At 35.9% G+C, this 14,236-nt stretch overlaps 1 protein-coding gene across 1 annotated transcript in view; it reads right to left on the bottom strand.

Moving 5' to 3' along the window:
• The window catches only part of ASXL2 (ASXL transcriptional regulator 2), a 24,965-nt gene extending 20,052 nt beyond the window's left edge, over positions 1–4,913 (bottom strand). The window contains exons 1-2 of the mRNA XM_029285390.1: positions 4,805–4,913; positions 3,352–3,505 (exon numbers count right to left, since the gene is read on the bottom strand). Of these exons, the coding sequence (XP_029141223.1) occupies positions 3,352–3,505; positions 4,805–4,882 (232 nt within the window). The 5' untranslated portion in view covers positions 4,883–4,913. The remainder of the gene's footprint in view (positions 1–3,351; positions 3,506–4,804) is intronic.
• Between the last annotated feature and the right edge of the window lie 9,323 nt (positions 4,914–14,236).

Genomic DNA, 14,236 nt, shown 5'->3' with positions numbered 1-14,236 from the left:
CTTTACCAATTTCCGATCGGATTCGGAGCGGGTGGCCCTCCAACTACTCTCTAGGCATCTCTTCCGACGCTTCATCACCCTCAGCTCCTCGGAAAACCAAGGAGCCAAGGTAGACCGGCATCGGGTGAGGGGCCGCAAAGGCACGACCCGGTCCAGGGCCCCCGCGGCCGCACCATTCCAGGCGGCCACCAGGTCCTCATGCACTTTCCATCTTCCCCCAAGTTATGAATGGTAAAATGGTGTCCTTGACAACTGCAAGCTCCTTGGGTCAGGGAAGACAAACTATCAAGTATACTCTTACTGAGAAAAAATAATAATTTTGAGACCTTTTTGGCATATACTGGGAGAGATCTATTCTTGGCACATTAATTTTATTACCAAGCCTCAAAACAGTTAGCAATCTGTAACTTAAGCAAGACTTAATAAAGCAATCCTCTCCAGAGCCACATGCTAATTTGAAAGTCATATACTCTGCTGACACTTCTTCCTGTATTACATCCCCTTTGAACTTTCAACAATCTTCAGTTAAAATATCAGAATAGGACTGAGATGCAACCATGGTGGTTAAAATACTCCAGTTTAGCAGTTTAAATGTAAGAAATTTGCTCAGTAGGTTCTTTATATAATTCTTTTATGTACAAAAGTTAATGGAACAAGACAGACTCTCTTCAGTAACTTGATTTTATACATTCTGCAAAACCAAGCTTCTCTGCATAACAAAATGCCTTTTGCACAATTTTTTAGAACTTCAATGCATTTCCCTTTTGTCTCACCACTGGCCATGTGGTTACAACTCAGAGGAGCTAAAATTCAGCAACACTTAGAGGGATAAATATTGTCTATTATTGAACTAAGTGAGAGAAAGCAGGTGTAGTTTAAGGCAAATTAACTTTAGTCTTCAACACTTCTTTTAAAATCAATGCAAAAAAGAACAATTAGTCTGAACTGTAAATTAATGCTGAAGTATAGTAGCACTGGGGGATCAAAGCAGGAAAAACTGCTACCTCCTTACTGGAGGAAAAAACTGCACATGCTTTTTTTCACCGTTTTTATCAAATGTGGCACAAGATTGGATGAAGATTTTTGAGCTGCATCGGAACCATGACACATCACTTTTCTTAAAGACAGTTCTTAACCCAGGTGTATGAACAATATGAGTGACTGAATATTTGACAAGTAGAACTTAATAGTTATACATACCAAGTGTGAATGTATCAGACGCAAGTCTGGAGATGACACAACAAAAACCAACTGAGATCAATCCTTTATTTGCTTACACCTAATAGACAGCATTTTACCAAACTAAACCCTAATCTTCTAACTAGATAGATCTTGAGAGATTCTAGGATGTGGCTATCCTGAACCTTTTCTCCTGTCCCCCCTCCATCTTGACTGTGTAGTCTCTTAATCTAGGCCTCTCTCTTGGAAAGTTCTGTGTTGCCAAAACTCTCCCCCACTGCTTCTCTGGGTGCACATTCCATCTCAAAGTGTTACTGTAGATTGCTCCTTTTTTGAGGGAATCCTGATGGAGCATTGAGAATATGTATTCAGATAATACATTAAGATAAGATAGTGACACTAAACTGGACAATAATTATTTATCTTGTATTTCAATTTTCCTCTAGTTTTTGTGATTACCTTCTCAACTTAGAGATACATAGTCTGCTGAGATGAAGCTGATGCAAAGTTACTGGCATTCAGAACCCACTGCAGGACCAAATAGTTCCTTTGAAACTGCCCTTTGTATGTAGTGCTGCATATATCTGTAGGATATACAGGTAGTCCTTGACTTGTTTATTCAAAGTTACAATGGAAAAAGTGACTTATGATCTGTACTCGCACTTATGATCATTGCACCCCGCCCAGGGTCACGTGATCACAACAGGGACATTGGGCAACCAGTCTGCATTCAGGACTGGTTTGCAATATTTTGCGATCACAAGATTGTAATATGCTATCTTTCTTGCCGTGGTCAGGGAAGATGGATTTGCTTAATGACCACATGATTTGCTTAAAAACCACAATTCACTTCAGAAACACGATAATTTGCTTAACCACTATAAATAGTGTTGTAAAATTGGGTCTGACGTGACATACAACTGCTATGATTTATGACAGAAATTCCTGTCCCAACTGTGATCATAAGTTGAAGACTGCCTGTAAAGACTCATTAGAGCCACACATGCCAACAATATTCAGAGTACAATATACAATATACAGCACTCTTGACATACAGTCTGCCACTAATTCTCCCTTTGCTTATTACTGTTCTGATGAAAGAGACAATCTTGTTTGTTGATATTGCATGAAAGGCAGGTTAAATTTAAAAAATAGCATTAGAAAGTGACACCCTGTTGTATCAGCAGGAGATGGATTTATTCTAGAAAGGCCCAACATGCATTGAGATCTGGACCAACTCTGTATGCTGCCCAAAGTCATGTTATGTGAGATGGGAGGCTATATACTGTAAATTTACTAAACTCTCCCTTGCTCCCTCCTCCATCTGGTAACAACCAACTACCTGCCACCATGGGACTTGCGAATTCCTGCTGACTTCTCCGCTGACTGGTTGTGAGAAGCCAGCTGGAAGTGGCTTCAATTAACAACTATGGGATTCAATTAATGATGGCCACCCAGACTGCAGGGATTGATGTTGCTAAGCAAAGCAACTGTACTTTACAACCACATTAGTTAAAAGATGGAAATTTTGGTCTCAATTGCCACAATAAGTTGAGGACTATCTGTATTATTTCCACCTGAGAAAAGATGCTTTCAAAGCTTATAAGCTTTTGGCATTTTAGAGAAGAAGCAGACCGGGGAAAGTTACAAAGCTCTGTCTAGAGTAGCATTTCTTAAAAACTGGTCCTAGGATCCTTGGTGTTTCCCCAAGTCCCTCACACTCCCAGAGATGCCTATGTTTAAAAAATAATACAATTCTATTAAAGTCCCATCAAATAATTGTAAGAAGCAGTTTTGGCAGCAAATGCATCTATTCTAATTTTAAATACAGTGAATATCAATAAATATGACCCATGCAAACCAAGTTCTTTTGAGGCCTTCCATAATTTCTTAAAAGTGGGAAGTGGTTTAAGAGAAAAAAGGTTTAAGAAATAGGGGTCTAGAGCAATATTAGGACAACCCACAAAAGCTTTAATTTTCATCTACAATTTCAGTTACTAGGCTTTAATCTGCTGCATAACCAGCTACGAAATTCATGAACAACTGCAGTTAAGAAAACATCTTGATTGATTGATTTTGCAATAAAAACCAATAAAGAGGAAGGAAAGACTATTAACTGTACTTTGTTAAGGAGATGAGATGGAAGAATTTTTTTTTTTAATAAATATCTACCTTTCCTTTGCCACCTGCTTTTTCTTCCTTCCTTGTTGCTACTCTGGTCACTGCTACTGCTACTGCTGCTGTCTGAGGTGGAAGAATCTGATTGTATATCACTGCTTTCTTCTGAGCCGTCAGACAAGTCCTTCAGGCCATCAGGAACATCTTTCTGCAAATAAGTAACAAAGAAAGAATCATACAAATCCAGAGGCAGAAGAATCTAATATGTAGTGTGTAGTTTTGTATTTCACTTTAACATAAAGGAGAATTAAACTCTAAAACAAATTGATGCCACTAGTTCAAAAATGAAGGAAAGTGTTCTTCTAGAAACATCATGTATGTACACTCCATTAAAATTAAAGACAATTATAAAAGATGACACAGATCTTATCTGCATAAGATAGGTGATGGCATTTATTTAACTTTGGTTGATCTAGGAAAGTTAAGCACATTTGGATCTGATTGGTACTTGAATGGGAGACTTCCAGAAAATTCCAGAACAATAAACTGGGCTGGCAAATTTAAATAAATAAAGAAATCCAAGAAGATAGTAGCAAACCAATTTGATATAGTTTTTAAGAGAATTAAATAAATGTGTCTCTGAATTCACAAGGCATTGTACTCAAGAGGAATTTCCATTTTTATTTAATATGGATGGATACAGGTTAGCTCGACAGCTCCAGAGGAAAAGTGGATCTCATACTACCCCAGTCCATACTATCCCACATCCTTCAGTATACCCAAAAGATGCCTCCCAAACTTTCAAGGAATGGAGATTACCACACATCTGTTCTTTTGTGCACCTCAAAATACCCCAAATTGTTGGCACTATAATAGTTAACATTCAATCTATTTTCTTCACTTAGTTTCTTTAGTTTATATAACCATAATTCTTGGAAAACAATCTTCATGATAATACATTTTATCTTCGTCAATACATTTTACACTATATTTTCAACCTACTGGAAAGTCTATTCTCAGAAAAGAAAAACCCTAGCTGAGTGACAGAACGTGTGGAATTTCTAGATTCAATCAAAAATGTAGACCCTTGTCTGAAAGCCTGGAGAGCTGTTGCCAATGTTAATAATATTGAACTAAATTAATCAATAATGTAACTCAATAGAAGGTTTCTTGTATTTCTAACAGCTTCTCAATCTCTTAACAATGGATTGTATGGATTTGATTCAATAAACTTCCTGTTAAGCTAATTAAGACTTTCAATTAATGGATAACAATTGGTTTGTGATCTAATCAGTCATAAGGGTTAATGCAGGAACACTGTCAAATCCATACACCACATACTGTCACTACTCACCTTTTCAAAAACTATCTTATGCCCTATTGAGAACATTTGTTTAAAACAGCAGCATACCACATCATAAGTTTTCTAATTCTGGCACTTTGTGGTTTGAAGTATAATTTAACTTGTTAAAAGATGGTTCATATTTCAAGTGGAAGACTCACTTACTTTCAGTGTATAGACCCCCATCCTTCCAGGAACTTTATAGAATATTCCCTCATCTCCACGGGAGTTGGTGTGCAGCATAGCATTCAGGCATGCGAGTGGAGAAGTTCCACTGGGAACAGAAATGCAATATTAGCTACCAGCAATACAAAGCACAGCTATCACACTTTGTATCTGCTTTGGAATTATGCATTACAGGAGGGTAAAAGAAATGATCCAAGAAACGCCTTGCCCACTTTTATTTATTTATTTTGAGTGCAGCTCAAGTCCAACTAACTTCTAAACAATTCTTCAGTATATGCAAATTAAAATGAAATAAGGATTGGCACAAATGCTACAGGCCACGGCACTGAAGGGAAATTTTAGAGACAGTGGACAATATAATTTAACAGGTAAATTCTCTATAAGCAAGCATATACTGCAAAATATAGCCCAAAACGTTCATACACTCATGTTAATTATAAGAGAAAACTGCTCTTGCTATTGAGAGAATTCTGAGAAGGGAAAGAAATTTCTTCAGTCATTTTATACATAGTCTGTCAAATTCCCAAACGTAAGTGCCAGGCCAAAAAAAAAAAAAAAAGCAGCAGAGATAATAGAAGTTTCTATAACCTCGACAACCAAAATGTTAAGAAAAAAAGTTTCAACATTTCTGTGAATGACTTAAGAGTCTTCATTGCTTCAGACATACTGGCATTTAAAAAAATAAAAACATGCTGGTTTGAGAATAAAATACATCAATTTCACAGTATTACCAAAAATAAGAATTGCTTTTAATTCAATTGCAAATTCCAGTGTGTATTGTGCATCCATAATAAAGTTGAGAAGAAGCATTACAGAATAAACTGGGCTCATATATTCAGTTTTTTTACTCTTCCAAGTTGCTTCCAATGTGTGCTTGTTTGCAGTTCAACACCCAGTAAAAAAACTAATACACTCATAAACCAATCACTTGCATTTATGAACAATGCATTAAGCTTGCCAAACATGTAGTCTAGATGTAGAAACTGTAATTGCAATATGCCAAAAAGTGTGAGTTTAAATTAAGCACAAGACTAATCTGAAACCAAATTCATAAGAAAAACACGGCTAATATTTACTCACACAAGACAATTCACTTAATTTACCTCGGCCTATAATACCACTGAGAGATAAGTTCATTTCCTTTGCTTATGAAGAAACAAAAACCTTTGTTTCTATAACAGAAGTGGGCAACATTTAGTCAAATAAGGCCATATTTCACATTTAGGAAAAACCTGAGAGCTGCAGAGAAAGTGATGGTACATATGGATATAGCACTGTTTTTTCCCCCTTGGCTTTTGGAGTGTTGAGCTGTGTTTTTTCTCTCTCTTTTTAAAGCATTTGAAGATTCAAACAATATTTTTATGTACTTCCTGTCTCAAACAGTACAAAATCACACCACCAATTTTCTGTGATTCTAGTTAAAAAGGGGTTCCAAGTCCTAAAAAGCCATAGGCAGCTCACCTCTGTTCTAAAACTAGAAGGCAGAAAAATTGTGCCAAAAACTGAGCCAAGAGCACATTACCAGGAAATAAATGTACACAGCTTATTTAAACGGACTCAGGAAATGCATCTGCTTCTGATAGTGGTTTTAGTGTGACTTCTCTCCACAGGTGAGGGAGGAGTTGCAAAACCAATAAGCAATAATTCACATTGCTGGTTGCATAAGTTTATTAACTCATTGTATGGAAATCATAACCTTTCTCAGGGATGCATCTTATATTTCTAGAAGTATGTTGTAGCTAAAAGTCACAATGTAGATATGCCAGTATTCTGAATAGGAAACCACTAGCCAGAGCTATATCACTGGACTCCCCTTGTCATCTCATCTGGCCCCTCCATCTATATAGCAATGAGTGTTTTAAAAGCTTTTAGTGGGGTTGCTAATGAAGATATTTCAAAAGTGAAACTGCTGCACAAGGATAAAATGGAGGTCAGATGAAACCTCCATTCCTCATGCTCTGGAACCACTCTAGAAAAACAATTCCTTCCCTTCCTACAGCAGTTCAGGCATCTAAAAAGTTTAAATAAAAAGGCTCTGTGGGGGAAAAGGGTGGGGAATGGGACTCTGGAGGGAACAGTTTATATGAAAAGCTATGGGAGAAAGGAAGCATAAGAAGGAAGAGAATGGTCTTACTCCTGTACAGCTCCCTGGCGTGACCCTGCAGGGGTTTAAATGAGTGCCGCCTTTGGGCCAAAAAAGGATCTCCGGTTCTGCTTTATTTTAATTCAACATTCAGAAGATCCTAGAGTGAACAACAAGATGGTTCAGACAACCCTGCCAAGTCAATCAGAGATGAAATCATCCAAGTAGAAGAGCCAACGCTCAAAGTCAAAGAGAACAAAGACTCGACTGGCAAATGTCAGCCCTTCCCACCTCATCTGGCTAGCCCTGGCCTCCCACAAACAAGCTTTGGGTACACAGAGAAATGATTCTTCAACCTAACAGCAATGAAATTATCGCTAAGCTTCTGTGCAAAGCGAGCTAAATAAATGTAGCATTACTTATGCGCAAAGGAATTTATTCATTAATTGTGGCTCTTACCTTCTGGAAAAGATGGAAATCCAAGAAACCCAAAAACAAATTGAAAGAGACAATGAGAATGGGTAAAGGGAAAAAAAACAAGATAAAAATGTAAGTATGTCAGTAAAACAATACTTTCATATATTTCCAATGACCACCCACGCAACCCATACAAGACATTTTCCTTAGATTACAGAGAACAAAGGGGACAAGAATTGGACAAATTCATCAAGCAGGCTTTGAAGTCTCAAGTGGGAGTACTGGTAGTATAAATAAAAGATACTACTTTGGTGTTCAAGTGCAAATTACACTGAAGGAAAGGTAAAAGAACTAGTAACATAAAAGGCTGCAGAGTCAATGCTACCTCTAGGTAGGAACAAAGAATACTGCTGAAACTGCTCCATTATTACAGATGTCACCCGAGAATTACATGTTCCACATTGATTTTACAAACGTATTCCTCCCAATGTAATTAAGAACATTTCTTGTGGGTTGGTTGCATGACTTAATAAAAATATATGTTCTTAAAATACCCCATAACCCTTTATTGAACTTAATTTCTGGTGGAAATTGTTTTATTTTTATCTATTTAGTACTATGGCTAGAAAAAACAAAGCCCATATCATTACACAGAAATCAGGCTTGTTAGAAACAAACTGCTTGAAAGATCTATGGCCAAGAGACTTACAAAGCAGAAAAGCTATCACAAGCAAACATCCGACATTTGGAAGAGACTACTGAACACAATTTCATTCATTCTAGTATCTGATCCAGACTGGAACCAGAGCCAGGAAGTCACCTATCAAGCTAATTCTGGAGAAATATAGCATTATGTGTCATTGGATACATCTTGCACTATTTTTCTGACAGTTTCAATTCTGAAACTTTAAGCTACAATGTTCAGTCAATCTCCTTTAAGGAAAACTTGCCTGACTACCTTATTTTTAATTGAAGTATTGAGGAAAGGGAATAGTTTATATTTTAAAGTACTAACAGATTTATTCAATTAAATTCTGAAAGGTACTATAATATGATGTTCTTATTACTCTTTCTAATTTCTTAAAAAGTTCTATATTTCTTTTATTCTTTTGTATTTCAAATAAAAACATCTGAGTTGGCCTAGTTCAATAAATAATTAACCAAAATAAATAATACATTTTTAACCTAAATTCCATTTCTTGACCCAGTAAGGAATAATCATCAAAAAGTAGGCAATTTTTAAAGGCAAAAATCTCTAGAAAATGCAACATCTCCAGTCAGTGGCAGAATATCAGAAAAGAGGGAGCCTCCCCAAAAAAGTCACTCTCAAATTCTTGTGGGTGAAGAAAACAATTTTTAAGTAAGATTCGTCCCTGTAAGCAAGAAATAAACAATACCTAGCCTCTCATTCTGGAAGTTCCCAGGGTCATACATAATCCCAAAAGTTAAAGGTTGGGGTTTTGTTTTTTTTAACATTGGGCTGAAAATTTTAGTCTTGTCCCCTCTGGATATAGCATTATACGTCTCCCACATCCTCTAATCCTATCCCCATCCCATCCCAAATTAAAAATGTGCCTTCAATCTGCAAAAGCATTAAGTAAATTAAATCATTATGACTTTTAAATGGAACTAACAACATTTTAGAAATCCTTAGCAGTAAAGCCTCATCAGAGACAAACTGACCAAGCTAAACACTCAAAAAATGTAGCATTAATCATTTTCAATGAGTGGTTTTAACTCCTCTAATTTTCAGCTCATCTTAATTTTTATTTTCTAAGCAAGTTATATTTACTATATTGATAATCTCTTTGCCCTTCAAAAATAGTACCCATAGTAATTAATAATAGAAGAAAAAGTTGTAAGTAAAAGTTTGTTTTACAAACATGATCTCTACATTGCTAAGAATTTCTTTATTATATTCAAGTCCCAAAAATGTACCCTATTTAGTAAAACTGAGGAAAAGTGCATACTGCAAAGCTTTTCTTAAACAAAATGAATGTATAAATATAGACGTTCTCTGATTTGAATGGAGTACATTTCAATTTTCTGTGTATCTTTTTAAAAAAAACATAAAGCCATTTTGATTACAAAGGATGAAATCCATGTTTGCTTTCCAGTAAAAACAGTGCATGCACACGGCAACTTCACAGCAGGTGTACAAACTCCCACACATTTTTAACTGCGTACGTCTTCCCACTATTAAGTGCTTCCCATTAAGCAGATAAACCTTAACAACAAACATTTAGCATTTTTATAAAACATATTAAAAGATTCAAAGCATTTCATATAATTGTTCTAATAATTCCTTAAACTGTGCTGTAAGGTAGGTCATTATTACTCTCTTACAGATAAGGTGATCGTGCACCTTTATTCATGAAAAGCCTCATTCAATCCCTGTCATTCAATGTGGAAAGAAAATACTGTAATAGTAAAATTAGAAAACACCTCAACTGTCTGAATCATTAAACATTTTCTAGTGTCAGAGTAGACAACAGCAATCTAGATAAATGTCAGACATTTGAATATGGTATTTAAAGTGCCAGATTTGAATGGAGGACATCAAGTTCACTTTCCCAACTATGGAGTTTATTTTAAAACTGTTGTCCTCTCTCAGCCTAACCAACCTCATAAAATTGTTGTTATGATAAAATTAAAGGAGATCTTTCTAAAAGTTGCCTTGAGCTCAGAGGAAACTGGAACATGCATGCAATAGATAGCCTAATAGTGATTCCCAGAAAAGCTTAACTTAGTCCAGTTCCTAAGCTTAGTGAAATACCTAATGATTTACTGATTGACAGCTCAGTCTCAACCACCAAGCAGCTCTGAAAAGTAAAATTTTTAAGGCACATGACATCGAGATGATACTACTTCAACCAGGAAGTTGCCCTCCAGTTCATGAACAAAATTCCTTTCTGTTTGTTACCAAGTAGCATTAGTTCCCTATTTAGTGTTTTCATAAATACAAAAAAACTTCAGTCTACAAACAAAATGTCTGGAAGAAAGTCTGGCAACACAAAATGAACATGAGAGGAATGCATATGCTGCCCTGGTCATCTATTTGTATCTGCAATACTTACAAAACCTACAGTTGGAAAATATCTCCGTTTATGTTATTAGGAGTATCAAGTAATATAATAATTCATACTCACCTAATCTCTTTTAAACCTTCTTTCTGGATAACCTGAAGAATCTCTTTGTGGCTCATTGGTCTGTTAGGATTTTTTTCCAAAACCTTGTAAGAAAAAAAAAGGTTTGAATCAACTTGTCTTGTCTTATTTTAGAGCCAGCAACTGGCTTCAATCTTTTTTTTCTATATTCTATGTCTACTTGCCTGCCCAGTGACTTATAATCAATTCTTCCAAACATTTATCCCACAGTTTGAGCTAGTGAACAGGCATTGCACAATATGTTGGCACGTAGTACCTTCAGCTTTTTTTTTCATTCTTATCATTAGCCTCATTGTCATCAGCCATTCTGCCATGTCTGATCCTTGGCAAATCTATGGATCAGTGTTATCATTAGCAAAACTACTAAAATCCCATTACAATGGCAGATAATTTGTGTAACTAATTCTACTTCTGCTCATTTCCTATTGACATATCCACAAAACATAGCAGTTAAGTGTACATTTAATTATATTTGCAAATATACAATATCAAGATTAAAACAAACAAACAAAAAGGGAATGTTTATGACCCCAAAATTATTGGAATAACTATTCATGGTGGAATAGTCAATTTTAAAAAAAGGATGTTTGACTTCAATACCATCTCTTCACTTTCATCATGCAGTCGCCTTAAACCATGAAATGGGCAGCAAATAAATTTGATAAATAAAATTGCACAGTATAGAAATGACATTTGTCTTAGAAATGCTTAACATAAATGCTACATACAGAACAGCTTATCCAAAATTGAACCTATGTGAAGCTAAATGGTACAATCCCAATATATATCAGGCAATGCTTTATCCTGGATGGCTATTACAAATATTTCTTTTTTATAGATTTAATAAATTTATATGGTTGCTCATCTCATAAACATGACTCTGGGTAGCTGATAATTTTTTCTTTTATTATTTGTACTTTGATTTCTATCTTCTTGTTAGCACTGGACATCTTTGACATTGGGATTGTAAATATTATGAAATAAATACATAACTATATAAATAAAAAATAAATGTTACAGTGAGATACAAGCAATGCCACGTCATATATGATGTTGTTATCTCCACCCTCTACAGCACCCCTAGAATGCTTCTGATATATTCTTACAATAGTTCGAAATAACGGCAACAAATTATGCAAATACACTATAATTTTGAAAACCCAGGTTTTCGCACCCCCTGGAATATTGTCTTGCACCCCCAGGGGGTACGGGCACCCCTGGTTGGGAACCCCTGCTCTACAGTGCCCCATATAACTGACTTCTAGCAATAGCTATAAGCCCTGGCAACCAAGAAAGCAAACCAATGGATCTTCAAATAAATCAACGAGGGTTCTCACTCGAAGCAAAAATGACAAGGCACAAATTATCTTATTTCAGACATACAATGCAAAGACCCAGCTGTAATGCTGGGAAAGGTTGAGGGAAAGAGAAGAAGAGCAGAATTTGGATGGACTTAGTTACAGTGGCAATAAGGATACCATTGGGAGACTTAAAAAAACAGGTTAGGGATAGATTATCATGGAACAATGTAGTTACTAGGAGTCAAAAACAATTTGATGGCACATAATAATCAAGCAGTTATAAGTTTAATAACAGGAAATCATAAGGAGGGGAAATGTTGGCATGACAGAATTCTTATGCTATTTTACAGTCAGAAGATTATAATTTAAAATCTTTTTAACCCACTTGGGGAATTCATACTTCATGTAAAAAGGGGTAATTGTCCCAAAGCAACTTTCAAAAATGGAAGCAACAACTGTTCTTCTTTTAAAATATAAATCCTAGTAGTTCTTATATAACTAGCACTAATTTAAAACTCACAAGAATGAAGAAATGAAGAAAAGAAGATAGCTTTTGAGACGAATTCATAAGTTGCATCAGGTAACTTGAGTTCAGGTGTGTCCAACCTATGGCCCATGGGCCATATACAGCCTAGATAGCTAGTAATGTGGTCCCGTAAGATTGTAAACTTTAAACATTGTGCAATTTATATACAACTATATTACGTATTTTATATGCAGCTCAAGACAATTCCACTTCATTTAATGTGGCTCAAGCAAGCCAAAAGGTTGGACACCCATGCTCTAGATTGTATAATGGTACTCTAGACCAGGGGTAGGCAACCTTGGCTCTTTTATGACTCGTGGACTTCAACGCCCAGAATTCCTGAGCCAGCATGTTCTGGGAGTTGAAGTCCACGAGTCATAAAAGAGCCAAGGTTGCCTACCCCTGGTCTAGACTCTATAACCAAAGTCAAAGTCACTAGGAGGGAAAAAACAATTTTCTTAAAGTTCTAGATGTTATCTTCAGGACTAGAAGAGTATTCTGGCTGGGTACATATTAGGAGTCAGGATAGACATTGTTACATGGTCTTCTGCAATGCTAAAGCTTCCAAAACATAAATATTAAATGGCAAAAGACTTATGCCAGAACATGAGGTAGTAAGATTTTTTTTCTTATAAAATTGGGCATTTTAAAATTAAATAAGTACAAATTAAATATAATACAAAACAATTTATCATTTTGGAGTCAGTGGGCACCATCTAGTGGTGTCACAGGCTTCATAGCACCTGTGAGCATCAGCCAGCTGCCTTCCAGTATTCAGGATCTTTGCAGAGTTAGGTAGGATACACTGTCCAAAATAATAAATGAAAACTGAAATGATACTGAAAATCTATTGAGGTTTTTTCCCACTTTAAAAAGCAAGGCGAAAGAGGCAGCATGGAAGGTGCTTTTAGGAGACCAGAAAAATAGTGTATCTGAAATAGACTGATAAGTAATGTCTGATAATGAGAGCTATATAACATTTTATTTCTGGTTTTGTTTATGTGGGAAGTCCTAGACTAATTCCCAAGTCCCTTCGGCTGTTTACTGAAGAATTGCATGATATGACATACTATAATAACAACAATAATAACAATAACAATAATAACAAAACAACAATAATAATAATAGAGTTGGAAGGGACCTTGGAGGTCTTCTAGTCCAACCCCCTGTTCAGGCAGGAAACCCTATACCATTTCAGACAAATGTTTGTCTAGTCTCTTCTTAAAAACCTCCAGTGATGAAGCACCCATAACCAGAATAAGGCACGGAGTGATAACATTTGTTCATACTGAGGTATAAAAAGGGTCGTGCCTTCTCTGTCCCGTCACCAGGTTTAAATGTCTTTGACCTTCTGACGGGTGGCTTCTTGTTTGCATTTTTACAACATAAATTTATTGGTGTGGTTCCCTCCTCTGCATCCTGACTTTAGATACTACTGTAGAAACCATGTAGTGGAAGGGCTGTTGAGGCGTTTTGTTCTAATTTGCACATCCTCTTACATCCTAGTTGTTTTTGTCCTATTTTAAGGAAAGCTACCCAGCATCACCAAATAATAATTAAATAATTAAATCAATCTCCCACCCTGAGTATAGATATTTGCACTGATACTTTCAAATCTTTAGGACATAAGAGTATAATATAAATTTGTTGTCTAAATCTAATTAGCTGCCTCTTCTTTGGTAGCTTTAAATAGTTCAATGGATTTTTCATGTATACCTAGTGGTTTTCTACTTGACAATAGATTTATTACCCATCGTATTTCACTTTCTACTGGAGTCTCTTTCAGAACAAATTTTCTCTCTCCAAAGTTTTGTAAAAGGCTTCAGTAAAGTCTTTTCATTTTTGAAAAAAGCTCAACTGTCTCTATCAGATTACTTTTGAATATTGCTATCATAGCTGCAATTTTTTCTAGTTTCT

This window comes from Protobothrops mucrosquamatus, unplaced genomic scaffold (genome assembly GCF_001527695.2).
Source record: "Protobothrops mucrosquamatus isolate PMUCROS unplaced genomic scaffold, P.Mucros_1.0 scaffold1598, whole genome shotgun sequence".
Classification (NCBI taxonomy): domain Eukaryota; kingdom Metazoa; phylum Chordata; class Lepidosauria; order Squamata; family Viperidae; genus Protobothrops; species Protobothrops mucrosquamatus.
This window is presented reverse-complemented; position numbering and strand designations above follow the sequence as displayed.